The sequence below is a fragment of the Poecilia reticulata genome, linkage group LG23 (genome assembly GCF_000633615.1).
Source record: "Poecilia reticulata strain Guanapo linkage group LG23, Guppy_female_1.0+MT, whole genome shotgun sequence".
Classification (NCBI taxonomy): Eukaryota; Metazoa; Chordata; class Actinopteri; order Cyprinodontiformes; family Poeciliidae; genus Poecilia; species Poecilia reticulata.
This window is the reverse complement of record NC_024353.1, coordinates 8,544,702-8,561,361: the sequence shown is the minus strand read 5'-3', so window position 1 is coordinate 8,561,361 and position 16,660 is coordinate 8,544,702. Positions and strand designations below refer to the sequence as shown.

At 39.4% G+C, this 16,660-nt stretch overlaps 1 protein-coding gene across 3 annotated transcripts in view; it reads right to left on the bottom strand.

Annotated features, from left to right (window-relative positions):
- The window catches only part of gramd4a (GRAM domain containing 4a), a 39,256-nt gene that overhangs the window by 18,600 nt on the left and 3,996 nt on the right, over window positions 1–16,660 (bottom strand). For 2 of the 3 annotated variants that reach the window (XM_017302908.1, XM_008401159.2), the window contains exons 2-3: window positions 10,448–10,661; window positions 6,825–6,945 (exon numbers count right to left, since the gene is read on the bottom strand). In XM_017302908.1, the coding sequence (XP_017158397.1) occupies window positions 6,825–6,945; window positions 10,448–10,661 (335 nt within the window). Of the gene's footprint in view, window positions 1–6,824; window positions 6,946–7,074; window positions 7,306–10,447; window positions 10,662–16,660 lie in introns of those variants that run through there. The other variant, XM_008401158.2, reaches the window with a different exon arrangement.

Below are 16,660 nucleotides of genomic sequence, written 5' to 3'. Positions count from 1 at the left end.
AATTCCTCTGCCTCCCACTCAGACCCAGCTATCCCTCAATGACCTAAATTTCGCTCGAATTCACGGTCTTCCTCTTCAGTTCAGGGACAGATTCTCCGTCGACGTCACGGTTGTCTGGGAAATGACAGAGGCACTCCTCCATCGATTGATTTGGGAAGGACGGGATGTACAAGTTTGCTTAACCAAGATTCATGTCGATGCCAGAGGGGAAACAAGAGCCCATTATAAACAATCTAGATAAACAACAAGCTAATGTGTTGTCAGCAGGCTAGATATAATCTGCTTGTTTGCGAACAATAATCATATCAAACGTTTCATAACATATCTAGCTGCAGTTTCCCCTGTAGCAAACAGTAAATTTATGCGATAACCATTTACTGTGAGCCCCCTTCTGATTCAGAATGCTTTATAGCAGATTGATGGATATCTATAGGTTTGTTTGCATCAATAAAAGGTCTATAAATCCCACACTATTTCTTCTATGCTTCAATGGCTACAGCTGCATTTTCTCATTAGTTGCAAGGCCTTCCAACTCTAAAGCTCAAACACACATCATTTCCAAGGAGGGGTATTGATTTCTTCTGCAACACTTCTATAAATTTGTGATGCAGAATGCTCCTTAGTCCCACGGTGGCTGTCCAAGAGGTTTAGTTACCCGATTCCAACCCGTGGAGCAGTAAAAGCTGCAATATTTTTTAAAAATCAAGATTTTATTAAGAGTTTCAAAAACTGAGAAAACATCTATTTGGATACACTTTTTGCAAGTTACTGACTAGATCAGTGTTGAATACTTCTTGATGATGATGATTTAGGAACATGATTTACCCTTACTGCTGCTAGGCAGAGAGCATGCACTAAAAATTACAGAGCTAATTCCTCTCCAGTTGCATTAGCCTTCGTGTGCGCCGCTGCAGAGCGCCCCGTTTGGTGTATGTGTGTACCATGTCGGAGTGTGTTCCCCTGCCCGGTTTGAAGTAGGGCAGAGGCTTGGACACCGCATCGATCCACTGCAGAGTTTAAAGCGTCGCGCGCTGACCTTCAATACAAACCAAACATAGGAAACACACACGCGGAGCTTTCTAACTTCATAGAACTGTTAAAAAAACATTTTTTTAAAAAGTACAATAAAGAGGGTCTGACTACAGCAAAATCAAACAGGCATTATTAAAATGTATAGGTAAAGAGATCTAAGAGGAGGAAGCAGTGGGAAGCTATGAAAGCTTAGCACGTTAAGCCGGCTAATGTAACGGCATGAGGTGATTTCCACTGGTACCACCCTCTGACATTACACCACCAGCAGGAGGATGGGTTCATTTCAACTCTTTAACGTAGCCGTTTGCACAAAGGGATTTTATATGTAACCCGGCAAATTAGCTCAATGCTAAAACCCTTCAATCTAATATTCTTGTTCTGTTTGTCAACAGAAAAAAAAAATAAAAATGAAGCCAGCTAGTATGCAACTAATGTGTGGGCAGTGGCGCAACTACACATTATTCAGGTGGATGCGAAAACATAGATCGGCGCCCCCCCCCGACCGAGGGAAGGAACGTCAGGGTGGAGGCGGGACGCTGGCTCACCCCCCCTCCCAGGCGACGATACGTGAAGGGTAAAACTCGCTACGTGCCCGAGGTGAAGGAGGGTAAGGCGCGCCAAAAGTGTACGGGAAAACGTCATCGGCGCGCCGCCCCCTCCAGACGGGGTTTTGGCGCCCCCTCTGGTGCTGCGCCCCTATGCGTTGCATACCCTGCATACCCACTTTTTGCGCCACTGGGTGCGCCACCCCCTCCAGACGGGGTTTTGGCGCCCCCTCTGGTGCTGCGCCCCTATGCGTTGCATACCCTGCATACCCACTTTTTGCGCCACTGTGTGTGGGCAACTGAATAATTAATAGAGATAATTAGTGTTTGCAGCAGTCAATCTTGGTACTTTATTTCTAAACGCTTAAATCACTAAAGAAGTAAAAAAAATAAAAAAAAACAGATCAATAATATGTAGGTTAATTGTAATCAATGGCATCCTCTCAAATTTCAGAAACAATATCTAAACTACATGCGTTATTGATCATGTGCAAGCCCTATTGGAAAAATCTAATCTATACCCTAGCAGAGACAACACTGTGTGTAAGAGGCAAAAGCTTCTGCTAACAACACTCCTCAATGTGGAAGCTGGTATTTAGAGCAACATTTCCAACATGAAAAGGTTGGCTCTTAACACCAGAGGTATATAGAATGAGAAAGTCCATTTAAATTCATATAGTTTGTCGCCTTTAGATCAGAAGGTACGTGTGAAGAAATGACTGAACATGAAACCGAAATGTAGAAAGGGAAAGGCAGAAAAAAAAGCAGCAACAGTAACATCAAAAGACCGTCAGAAGTCATGATGCGTTCAGGCAGATTTTCTTTGAGTAAAAATGTTCACAAATCAACTAGTTTAGAGACGATCTCAAAGGGAGTCTTCAACTACACCATCTGTAGCGGAAATTCCTTATGAAAACATGAAAAAAATATACTTTGTTATAAAACTGGTTAATAAGAGATGCCAGTTATTTATTGACGTGACAAATCTGGATTTTCCCCTCCCCCAACAATTCAAGTGTCTTTCACTACAGACTGTTTAAAATGAAAGAGACTGCTGCACCTTCCCGTCTGTCTCGCGTTATTTAAAGATGAGAGAGCTAAAGGTTGGTGTGAAGTGCAAAGACACTAAAAACCAGTTTCGATTGAGCTTCCGTTTGCCATATTTGACAACAGCACGCAAGCAACTAAACCAGAGGTGGACACTTATCTCATCTTCACTGATTTATCGTGATAATTTTTTCATGACATTTAAAATCTCCCCAAATTGTAAGTCGGAATGGCTAGTTTTACCATTTTCTCAACTGTTGGTGCAATAATAGTATAATTAAATGCAGTTACTGTGTGCAGTATAGTGATACAAATCACTTATGTGGATGGTGTCCTAAAGAAGCCTATTAAAAATGGGTATCGTTTTTCAGATTTATGTCACTTTCATTGAAACAACTATTTCAAAGAGGAGCAATAAACTGTTTTTGTTGTCTCTCATCATCAGAATAGCATCACATTATATCATGATAAAACTAAGAACATGTAGCACACCTCTAAACTGAACATTTAAGTTTGCTAGTCTTTATGCATTTAAATTGCGTCTGACCATCTAAACAAGTAATATTAAGAGTTTATATTTTATCACTAATTCACTTTCAAATTACAAAAAAAGTGGTTGCCATTTCAGCTCATAAAATATTTCTAGACCCGCTGGACTCCAACAAACTTCAAATTATAACTTGTTCTTCTATGCACATAGTCCGGAAAAGCCATTACAAAATACAGGGTTTGCTAAAAGGTTTTGTTTCACACACTTGATCTCTTCAGCTCACACTAATGACAAACTCTATATAAGCGCATAAGTCTGCATCGGTTTGCTGACGTACAACCGCACGCGCCGAGTTGTACGCCATTGTTTATTGTTTGACCATAATATCAAAGCTAGTAGAAATAGACAACAAGGCCACAGGGCTGGAAGCGCTGGGCTTCATTAGGTGGCGAGTCAGATTACGTCACCCAGAGACGGGAAAGGAGATGAAGACAAATGGATAACTGGGAACTACGAGAAGGGAGGAAAAGATGGAGTCCGAATGAGTAACATCATCTCTGCTCCAGTACTTTTTTTTTTGTTTCAGTTGCAGTCATTGCGTTTCTTCCAAACGTGTGACGAGAGGGAAATGAAAGGAGAATGATTTAACTCAAAGAGAATGTGGATGAATGGAGATAAAAGGCAAAGGAAAGTTGCAGGTTGTATTTAATGGATGAGAGCGAGAGAGAGAGAAAGTTCAGGGTAAAAAATAAAAACCAGGAAGAGCTCATGTAGCAGTGCAACAATGAAGCTGGACTTTTTAGCTCTCTAAGAGGCTTTAGAAGAGAGGACATGGCCTGAGGTATCCCCCGTCACACACACACACACTGCATCTCTTTCCATCTCCATTAGATATACAGGAACAAAGGGAAAGTGTGTGTATGTGGGTGGGGACGGTTCACAGTCCATTACACACCGCAGGACAACTCTTACTGGACAGCACAGAGAGCTCACTGTAATCATCGTCCAGATTTGTTTTTAACTGAGGAATGATGTAACGGTGATTCCCAAAGATTGTTGCTTAGTGTTAGGAATACAAGCTGGACCTTTTAATTCAACTGGATGGAGAGAGGGAAAAAAATAAAAAAATATAGTTAGCTGTGATTATTTAATACTTCTAAGCGCTGGCTTCATAACAGAGGGTTTTTTCCCCACAGACGTCACAGGGCTGGTGTGCTGTCAGCTGCTGCGCCGAATGCAAATCTCATGCAGTCAAAGTGAAACTAAAAATAGGCTGGCAGCAGCGCAGTAATTATGCAAAGCCAACCTCAAACCCTACAAATATTGAATAATAATAAAAACAAACTGGAGTAGTTTGATTGAAATATGGTTTGTGCGCATAAAAATAAAAAATACAAAGCGGGCACAACAGAGAAACCTACAGGTGAGGTTTGAATCACGCAAAACAAAATCTGATTATGGAACAATTCATAATGTAACCACACAGAAAGCTGAATAGAAATTTGACACAAACCTTTGAAATGCATCCACTAACTGGCTTAGAGCGATTAAACGAACAACGGGAACAATGTTGGACTTCATGGCAGAATATTAAGGCCATGCTAAAAATAAATAAATAAATTAAAAAAAAAAAAAAGAGAGTAAAGTCAAAATAATACCAGAATAAAGTTGTAGTACAAGAATACTCGTAACACTTAACACTTTATTCTTGTAGTTTATGAATTTATCCTCGTAATTTAGTTTGGTTTTTTTTCTTATCCTAGCCCTAACAATCCGTTGTGCATTTGAAAGTCCTGCTATTGATGATAATCAGATACTAAATATTTAAGAGATTATGTGAATAAGTATTTTCTTATTTGTGAAACCATAAAAGTATAACTTCACAAGATGATCAACATTCCTCAATTTACAAGAGTTGCAAAATTATTTTTTTCTTCATGTTTTCATGTTATGACTTTACTCTCTTAATACAAATTTATCCTGATATAATTTCAACTTTATTCTTGTAATTTTTTTTACTTTATTCTCATATTATTTCGACTTTATTCTGGTATTATTAAAACTTTATTCTGGTAATTTTATGGCTTTAATCTTGTAATACTCCATGTAAAACCTCATACACACTTCAGTTTCTCCAGACCGCCGACGTCTTTCCATAGCTTTTTAATTAAGACCGATTGATAGAGTATGCTTGGGGTCACAGAGTGCGTTTCTGCTTGATAGCATCACAAAATCTCCAACAATTGAATGTAGAATGGGTAAACTGATTAACCTCGGCCCAGCAGCTGCCTGCTTCCAGAATAATTTCAAGGTTGCCAACACACAACGACCAAAACAGGATGTCGGAGTCTGACCGAGCATCAGATTACGCCGCCGTGGAAGCTCATTTGACATCTTACGCTCATTTGTTAGCACATCGCAGGGCTGAACAAGAGGTTGGGACTGATGGCAAGCATTACAGAGCGCTGTGGCATCGAGTTCTAGTTGTTTAACTTGAAGAAGTGCGAACAATGTGACTGTTAAACCACAAAGCACATCACAAGATGCTTCCACTTTAAAGCAGACAGAAATTCATTTGGCTGATGCCGACAAAAACCCGTTCACACGTGCTCATTGTCACACTGCTTTGATTTTAGAGAAGTGAGGAGCTGGTAATGTCAGTAAGACTTCTGGAGTGGAGACGTTAATGCAAATGGAGTCGGCTTCCTGCTGCGTTTGCATAAGACACCTGGACAAGAAGCTCCGTCCTGCTTTAGCCAGCAGTGACCACAAGTCACAAGCCTGAAGACTTATGCACAGAGAAGCAGGGCTCAAACGATTAATCACAATGAATCAGTTATTCAAATAATTGTCATCTAATTTAGTAATCAATGAAATGCTAACCAGACTCAAAAAAGGTTATTTACTGGGAAAAAAACAAACATGTATAGCTGTATAAAAGCACACATTGTACAAAATATGTTTATGCACATTTTGCAATTAAGATGAAAACATCTTTGTAACTAGAAACTCCTCAAGTCCCAAAGTTTTAGCTCCACCTGGTTCAATATCGGTAAAAGAATGATATGCTATAGCATTATAAGCACTAAAATTTTTATTTTCTTAATTACAACAGGAAATTAATTATTTGTTTATTTGCATCTTTTAATTCTGCTCGGATTTTTACAAAAACATTTTCTTTTTTCCATATTTGCCTAAACTGTCACCATATTGTGACGGTATGACACAGGTAGCCTGGTGAGGTCAATCAATGCTGCTCTGTGATAACGTTAGAGAAACAACTCACTATTACAAGAAAACCATTCATCCGCCATAATCAGTGGCTATGCTAACTAGCATTAGCATTTATGGCAGGTTATATTGTGGTGAACCAGCTGCAGCATAGAGAGCAAGGCATATCGGGTGAGCGCTAAGACACTCCTAGCTCTGATTGGTTGTTTCTGACCGAGTTGTGCATTTCTGTAGTTAGTACTGAAAGCCCTGGCAGAAGGCAGAGGAGCTTGATTTTTTTTCCACACATTTGTCTCATACTGTCACAATACAAACATTTTTGTAAAAGTTACACGATGCAGCTTTAATATATTTCTAAATATTTTATAAAAACACGTAAGTGATTAAATGTGACAATTTTTTTTAAATTGAATTAAACGTCAGAATAAATTGACTAGTTACAGCCCTATCTATACGTGTGTGCATATGTGTGTACTCACGTAGGAAATGTTTCTCCAATAAGGCTATTTCCAAGTGACCTTTGACTTCGCTGAGGCGTTCCGACTCCGACCTCTGGAAGTCCTGTACGGCAGCTGCCATGGTGGGAGACCCTGAACCAGCCTGCGCATGTACACACACACACAAACACACACAGTCAAAGATAAGTAAAATCTAAAAAACGTTAGACTTAGACAGGAAAAGCCTACATGTGCAGACACACACACAGATCAGCACGAAGCCATGACTCACACCAATGTTTCCTCTCCAAGTTTAGGACCAGCAGGAGCGAGGAAGAGGAGAATCCCCCGCTTTCCCCCCACGACTATTGCACTGATGACTCAAACCATTTTCAATCCTGACACACGCAAACACACACAACAAGCAGGCAAGGTGGAAGCAGTGAACGGCAGAGAGAGCTGGGAGAACGGGTGATGCAAGCAGAGAGATGACTGTGCTAGTGGAGAATGAGCACTGCAGGTTGAGCATCTACAGCGAGGGTCCTTTAAGACTTCTACCAAACACACACACACACACACACACAAACACACGCACGTACATGCTGCAGCAGCAGCTTATAGCTGACTGCAGCCGGAACGGTTCGAACGGTTTTCCCCGCTTAGATGCACTGCAACGTCTCAAACTGATAAAAACGAGTTGTAGAAGGGAAGAGGCAGCACGGAAAAGAAAGATGACTCTCATAACGTTAGCTTAAGGACGGATCAAGCGCCCTTAAATAAAGAAGCACTTGAAGGAAATCAAACAAGAGTGTCTTCAGTAATTGTAGGGTGTGAGACATAAATGAAAGAGGAGGCTGAAAACATGGAGGAGGAGAGCAGGAGGAAGCTCTGCTGCATTATCGGCTCGGATTTTGCCAGTCTCTGCGTCATGACGACGGTATCCACAGATGGTAAACAAACACACCTGCAGGATGTTTGATGCCATCAGATTTCCCCCCCAACTGGGTAGCACAAGTAGGTCGAGCACTGCCGACGTCATCGGCGGGTCAATTATTGCCTATCCGCTCTTCCTCTTAATGATGGAGGCTGAAATTAGCCTGATAGGACCGTCATCTATCCTTTGTTTGATACGATGGGACACATGGACTATTGCTAAAAAACTGACATGCACCACTTAAAATAATACCCAATGAAACTAAGATCAATATTTTAAATTGTGTTGTAGTAAGATCTCTAGTTTTCAAACGCAAAATGATTTGGAAAATCTTGGAGACACCCCAGATAATTCCTATAAACATTTCCAGAGGCCAGTCAGGGGGGAACTGGAAGAATCGGCTTTGAATTCAGGACACTCCGAGGTTTCTCTGATTTACTCTCATTCAGTCTCTGACAGGATGAGAGTGGGATGAGTCGAGGAGCAGATTTAATCCACTTCCAAGCCTGCTCTGAAGGCATGTCCCGTTTACTGAACAGCTCTCCCAGCATCCACACAGCCGGATCTTCAACGTGAATGTTACCACCGCGACCAGGATGAGGGAATATTCCCAGCAAGAAGAACAACCTTCTTCTGGATCACATGGTTGCAATACAGAATGAGAGAACATGTCCTACTTAATGGCAGAAAATGCCCTCTGGGATCTCACAATATTCTTTACATACAGTTTCTTCTTTGGCGTGCATTTCAAATCTGCAGCTCTTTCAGGGTTTCCCCCAGCTTATTACAAGCCTGGCGGGCCACCAGGCTAAGCATTGTTTGTTTATTTGTTTATTAGGGGGATTCCTGTACAACAGTAACCTTGGTAGCAAAGACATGTTCAAGAGTCGCTGGTGAAATGGTTGGAAGCAAGACATCAACATAGTATGGTCAGTACATGAACACATAGGGAGACTGAGGTCAGGCGTCACTGGAACGCCATAACCACTGCACTCAGGCCTGGTCAGAATATGCAAGTCTCCGTTTTAGATCTGGATGTTGTTGGGGTCATTCCAACCCATGAACTTATCTTGATTCTATCATTACATTGTAACTCTGAGGTTTAGGTATTTTTTCTTGCTAGAGGGTGAACTAGTCCTTTGCAGCCTCACTCAGCTTTATTCTAGATTCCCATCAACTTCCGTGAACTACATCTCTCATGGCAAACTGCAGATGGGATTTCTTCTTTCCACTCTTCTTGATTGCTTCTCTGATTAATGTCTACCCAACCCTGTCAGTCAGTTTCAGCTGACAGCAAAGTCTTGGCAGATCTATTAACTAATGAGGTGACTTCTGAAGGCAACTGATTGCACTTATTTGGAAATACGAACACTGGCATTTTCCGGCTACATTATGCCATTCTAGCAGATAAAAACCAAAAATACAGTACAGTTTGTACTATGAATGTTTTATTCCTCAATTAACCAGTATAATTATTCTAAATCAAGCCTAATGTGATCATTGAAGTCACAGCAGCAAGTCCATTAGTCAAAGTGGGTGAGCTTGCATGTATACCAGCTAAGCAGGTCTGTCATAAAATACACACACTCGATTCTTCCCAGAAATATGTGGTGTAGATAGAGTTGTAAACCTTAAGGCATGTTTTAGTAAAATGACATGTATGTTTGATTGCGTGTGTCCCAGCAGAGTTGAGAGTCAGCTTCGTCTATTTTGGGGTGTAGAGTGTGACTCATCACTGCTCTGATGTGGGCGATGTCTTCCTGGTTGGCTAGTGCTTACAAAGGCAAATATTACTGCGTATCTAGACAAAAAAAAAAAAAAAACACTAGGTGACAGGCTCAGATATGAAAACACAGGAAAGTGGAAGGAAAATGAGAAAATTTACGGTTTTTATTTTTCCCTTTTCAAATTAAAACATTTCGGAAACTTTTCTGTCCCTTCAGTGAACTAAAATTTTCAGGTCAATATTCCATATGAGGTTCATTTGAAATTAACGTGAAGCATTTCAAAAGGAGGACTCCGATCCACTTGGCTTCCAGTGAGCAAGTGACAAAAAAACAAGGTACTTTCAATTTGAACATCTTTCTATCTGTGCAAGGACACGATGACGACAATGTCGGTAATTTTAGTCGCCAGCAGGGACAGTTTCTTCCACCCACCTAGATGCAAGAGAGGACAACCAGGAGTTCAAACCTCTGACGTCAAATTCAAGTCATTCAAGTCTCCATGACTCCTTCGCCCCTTTTTTCTGGTTTAATCTCATCTTTTATATTTTCCATCCCCTTCCTGCTTTCTGATATCTCCTCATCTCACGGCTGCTCCTCCTATTTCCTCTGTTCACATACTGACAAGCAGATTGCCATCTCGGTGTCATGTCCACCATTAATCCTGACCACATTCATCTTTCTTTTTCCACTTTAATTATGACGACCTCTTTTCTTCGTCCTCGTTTCATTCTCATGTTAGTTCTTTATCTTTAAGGGACAAAAACAACATCCGTCGGGTGAAAGAGCATATTTTTCCTCTGGAGAGGAAATACTCCATTATAAAGGATGGAAGCTTTGCTTCTATGGGTTGTAATAAAAACAGCATTTCTTTTGACTCAAGCCAGTTAAAGAAAAAAAGAGAAAAAAAGAAGCAAACTATCGCATAACGTTTTATCGTATAAAGATGAGAAACAGCCACTCACAGGTTCTCGCAGGACGTATAAAGATGAGAAAGAGCCACTCACAGGTTCTCGCAGGACGTCCTCCGTGTCCCGCGGAGCCGCTCGGGGCTTCGGCGGCACGTCGTCGTTACATTCGTTGTCGGAGGCAGGTGGCGACTCGCCCAGATCCGGGAAGTCGTCTCTCGACCTGGGACCTCGGAAGCGGATCTTGTCCAGGCGCTTTAGCATGGTCAACACCGCGCACCTGGGCTTTACCTTAACATGGCGGACGGCAACCCTGTGGGTACCAAAACGGAGGGAAACAGACTGTTAATGATCCTACTTTGTTTTGTTGCACTTGCAAAGTAAACCACTACTGGGTTACAATAGCCAATCAGCAGTTTGATACTAAACAGACAACACGACAAAAGGAAAAAAACACAATGAAAGAATTATTGCCCGACTGAAGGAGGGCTTAGTAGCCCACTAGTGCTGGTCGATATGGCTCAGAAATAAAATATTTTTTCACGCCAGATTTGATTTAAAAAATATATTTTCTTGGTTTTTTATTTTTTAAAAATTACAAAATGAAATAGTTTTAAAAATTGGCTTTTATTTCAATCATCCCTGCAGTTATACCAGAAAGGAAATACAGGAATATAGTCACAAAACTAGCAGAATAAAGATGCAGTTTAACCAGAAAAATGTCTTAAACTTACCAGAAAAAAAAAACAAAAAAAAAAAAAACAAAGTTTCTGAATTCAAAGACCAAATAAACAGGAAATGTAAAGAAGATCACTGATGAAAAAAAAAAACCACAAAAAGAGCTTCCAAAAATGTAAATCTGAAGAACCAAAAATTTAATTGGTAAAATTGTTTAATCGCAAAGCCCTTATTGGCACCTTTTGAACATTTTTTTTTTTTTTTACATTACAAACAAAATCGTCAAAAGTCTTAGTATTTCATGTGACATTAACATAATAGTGCATCATTTGCAAGTGGAAAGATATTGATGCAGGGTTAGTCAAGAGTACCATTTTCCCCTCAACTCCAATAACATGTTCTTCTACAGAAAACGTATTATAGGCCCCCAATCAAACCAACTCTACCAGGTGTGAAAAACCTTACACTACTTTGATAGTTTATCAAATAAAAATACATTAAGGTTTGGGGTTAATACTGTCCCAGAAACCATAATCACTGCAACCCTACAAATGCCAGCAGTTCACAGTGAGCAGCACTGTAAGCACTTTGAAACCCTTTTCACCTTTACTAAAAAGGTCCAACGGGGTGACGTAGTGAACGCTGCAACCTTTAATGCTCTTTCGGTTTTACCCTCGTCCCTGTGGGGTTGGTTTCCCCCTTTAGCCTAGACAGAAACATGGGATGATTACATCTCGTTTCTCTTCTGGCTGCAGCGGATTTTAAGACCTCAGATTGATTTAGCTTCCAAAAGTAAAGCCTTGGCCAAAACGTTGTGCTGGTGTCAGGAGCCTGATGACACGATGAAGCTCACAGAAGTAACTTTTAGATTACAGAAGACAATTGTGCTTTCCCAGATATGAGCAGACGTCCAAACATCCGCGTTGTTTACCTAATGCTGGGATTTGTCGATTTGGTGACGGATTAGGAGTTGCTCTTTGTATAATCCTTTAAGATTACTTAATCTGCTTGATTGAGGACTGTCACACAACAAGTTGAGAAAGCTATATCTGAAGAAAAGTTCTGGAGTGAGAATAATGCTACCTTCAAAACAGAGGCCAGGCATTATATTTTGGCTTTTCTTTATTAACACATTATTAAATAATTTAACCAAATTAGTAGGACTCAAAACTTTTTCTATTAAGGAGAACAATTGAAATAATTTGAAGACCTGAGCAATGAAACCGTTTTAAGTTAAATAAAAAACTGAAAACTGCAGTACTTTTAAAGATATTATGAATTCTTAGTTGAGTTCTGAATATTTATGTTGCACAGGAACTTTTTACAAATAAGCTTCCAATAGCTGTGAGAAAGAAATCAATAGAAACCGGAGGTGTGCTGAGAGCCATTTCCTTCATCAATATCCTTTCTATATGCTTTTTGTTTTTTTATTACCTCCATGAAATCCCACGGGATTTTGCTTCACTCTGATTGATCTCCCACTTCTACGATCTTGATCCGTTACCAATTACAGTACTTATGACTAAAAGCAGTACCACAATGATTAATCCACTGCTACTCTGTTCCGTTTCTAATTTATGTGCAGAGGAGCCAAGGCAGAAATGTTTGTTCAATACTCGATAGGAAAATTAAAAGAAAAAGAATCATTAAAAGTAGAATTAATCTCGTAAAACAAAGAAAATGGCATGTGTGCAGAGGGTTCCATTTGTAGTATCATCTAATTGGCTTGTTCTAGGGCAGTTGGCTGAAGTATTTGAAATATTTGAGCTGAAGAGTCTTGTTCACGGACAGATATGTGGAATTTATTTCCAAATACGAGTCTCTTTCAGAGCACAACCTTCTAAATAACCAGATTTCATTTTATATTTAAGGAAGTGGGCATTGAATCCAAGAAATAACATTGGCCATTTGGGTGGATGCCCACTGCCTTTAATATCTACAGAAATAAATTGATGTCATAAAAAAAAAAAAAAAATTGAAGCTCAAAAACAATTCTAAAACTGAACAAGATTTGAAACTGAAGAAAAAGGTCACAACTACTTTTCATATTCAAAGTTATTCTCAGTTTTAGAAAAATTATTTTATTCCAAATACTTTATTTTTAAGCAAACTTTATGGCCCCAATTTAGCTTCATAAATGCACACTAAATAAGCTGAAAATTAGTTAAGTTCATTATTTAACAATGACAACACACCAAAAAAAACAACAAAAACATAATAAAACCTTAACCTATTTTCCATTTGTAGTTCCTGAACAGGTCAGCTAATAGTTTAAAATCATACAAATTATATTCAATGTTTACACTTACTCTGCTTCCAGTCTCTACAAATTCATAAAATTTCCACAGTGAAACCAGCACTAAATGTTATGATTTCAGATCTGAATTTCAATGCCGACACAACCTTGCACAGAGCGGCAGGGACTCTTTACGAGGAGAAAAAGTGTCGGAGGGGTGTGGGGGATGTGGGAAGAGGTTTCTATTTGACAATTTTTCACACAAATATTAAGTTTCCGTGCGCCACCCACGTGTATGCAGAAGTTACAGATGACTGGCGGGTTTGTGTTTCCTTTGTAGGGGGTTGAGTGGAAAGAGCAAGTGTCGGGTTAAGAAAGGCTCTCCAGCGGTTGTTAGGACAACTGTCAAAATTAAACGCGTTTCCACGATAACATTCGTCTCTTTCCATCACTAAATCAGCTCTGACTACCTGTACTCAACTAAAAAAAAAAAAAAAACTTGCATTAAAAAGTAATTTAACTGAAATATATTAAAATGCAACATTTATTCCTTTAGAGAATGACGCATGTTTTCCACTCCCTCCTTTCCTTCAGGCCGCCTCCCGCTCATTTATTTATTTTCTTTTCAGACATTTGTTCCGTGCTCCAGAACCATATCCCAAACAGAAGGCATGAATAGAAGAAGTAAGGAGAGAACAGGAGTAGGAGGAGGAGGAAGAAGAGTGGGTCTCTGCTCAAGGTCTGATCACTGAATGCGAGCAAATAAACAGCCCTCATGAGTCATTTGCTTCACTAAGTGCAAACACAAAAACCTTTTCCAAACTCCTTCACCTCATCGTAAGTCGCTGCCGCTTACACAGAAATGACGTGCTTAGAAAATATACTAACAAATGAGCACATCAAAACAAAAACGGGGGGGAAAAAAAAACAAAACAAGTGTGAACTGGTAATGTTTGTATCTGTGGTCTTTAGTCAGGGTTGAATAGCAGTACAAGCTCCCTCTGCATCACTGATACAAGCTTAATGTCCTGTAGCAGAGTGGAGATGTGCGAGTGTCTCCGAGTAATCTTCTGGCAATAAACCCTGAAGCTTGGGGTTACTCTCGGTCACAATCGCTACTACAGCCGATTGCGAGACGGTCACTGAGCCCTGGCCTGCTGACCCGTGATTAATGCTTCTCATTTGTAGTTTTAGCAAAAATGTTTACATTCGGTGCAGGAATCTCTGAAACCTTTAGAAACTGGTGTAAGTCTAGGTAGGCGTCGTTAAAGTGTTGTATGTTTACTACAAATGCAGAGGGATTTTGGTAAATGAAAAATTAGATATTTCAATCACTGAATGCTGAAATTTTACATCAGAAAGATGATTTGACATAATACAGCCGAGTTGCTCCGTTTCATCCTTTTATGATTAAAAAAAGTTGGATATGAAAATGTTTGCGGCCTTTTAGAAAGAGCATTAGAAAATTGTATAATCTAGAGAAATCATAGTCGACAAACCTTTGATCAATGTCTAAAATGTACCAAGAAATGTCCATAAAAACGGACAGAGAGGGTTTAAGTAGAGCCGTCTTGGATTGTGATGTAAATGGAAAGAAAATGTACATCCACGACTTCCAGCCACGTATATTTTAACTAACATTTAGTTAAAATATAATACCTAATGTTTGTGCACTACATCATTTTTTGAAGGCAAGAAAGACTAACCCAAAGAGTCATTTTGGAACATTTTAAAGACTCCAATACTTTGTGGTTGCTCTAAACGGAGACATTTGTTGCCTTTAGCATTGATAACCCACTCCGTTCACCGTGGAAAGAAACTTAGTTTTGAAATGAGGAAATTAAGTGAATAACCTTTGTATATGTGGTAAAAGTATTCATTTTCATACAATACAGTATACTAAATAAAATAAAACTTCAGCTCCACTCCCACTAACATGAAGCCAAGATTACATTTTCGGCTCTACATCCATCTCAGAAGTGGCACCAATGCATTTTTTATGAGACCCATTATATTCACAGCCTCATTCTACAGCTCATAAGAGAATGGACACTTTTCCTTTGGCTTACCATTTCTAAATAATGTCATTATTATATAAAGATGACTTTTACTGCTTTGTGGCCTCAGTTGATTACTTCTACAGCACTTCCCAAAAATAACCAATCTCCTTTAAATCTTTCAACATTTAAAACATGAAATTTCTTGTAGTTCAAGACAAAAATAATTTGCATTTTTTCCCCCAGCTGGATATCTACATTAAACTTTAGAGCAAAGTATTTTCATGTGTTAGACAAAATGAGAAAAAGTAAGAATATTTTTTCTTGTATAAAAAAAAAAGTATATAATGCTACATTCAACTATAATATCCCTGTTGTCATGGTTATCGATCAACTCTGCTTGCAGGAGAAAAAGTGAAAGTACAGAAAGTGAACCAGAGGTTTTCTGTGAAAGCGGGTGTTTTCCAGGACATTAGGCACTCATCTATAATAAGTGCCTGTTGATCAAAACGCCACATTGTAGCGCTTCTGCTCCGCTAAATGACACAGTTTCCACTTCCAGATATCAACTTATGTCATCATACCAATCTTTTTTCGTCTTCGTCCGTGACGGCGGGTCTCTAAACGATACAGGCAGTGTCACATTAAGACACTCGTCTGTGGAACCGCGCTCAACTTTTGCCCGGTTTCATAAGACACTCAGGCACACAGAGGGATTAGCATGACCTTTAAATACCTCAGCTGCCAGCATGGGCATGAAATGTTGTTTGATTCACTTATAATGATAATACAAAAAAGATAGAAAGCTGTAACAGATGGTCAGAGGGAGAAATAAAATGGCTGCCGTCACGCTGATTAATAACGGAGATAAAGTGTGCTGCTTGTGGGAGAGCACAGGCATGAAGCAAGTGATATTCTGTCATGTCAAATCAAAAAAGTCAAAACGTGATTCAAATTGCACAAAAGTTTGTTTTTGAAAGTTCCCTCTACACATTTTCCGTGTTAAATTTCGAGTTTGGAAAGCGCATTTCAGCAGCAAGGCACCTCAAAGTGTTAAAATTACACCATAAAAACACAATACAGTTATTTATAGTAAATTATCAAACAAGCGTTATATATTTTTGGAGAAGCATATAACAAGGCTATGTATTGTAGTGCTAAGAAAAACAACATTTTAAAGTCTATTCTCTGCTGCGATGTCCGCTATTTTCCTGGTTTTAGTGAGAATACGAGTGCAACATCTCCAAACTTTCCAGAGTTCTCCAAACTGTAACTATTTAAAAAAAAGAAAATGAAAAAAAAAAAACTAGTTCAATATGATTTTCTGACAGACAGATGGTTAAAATGATCAACAGATGGACAGAAAATCTAAATTGACAGAAATGGACAGCTTGATGAATG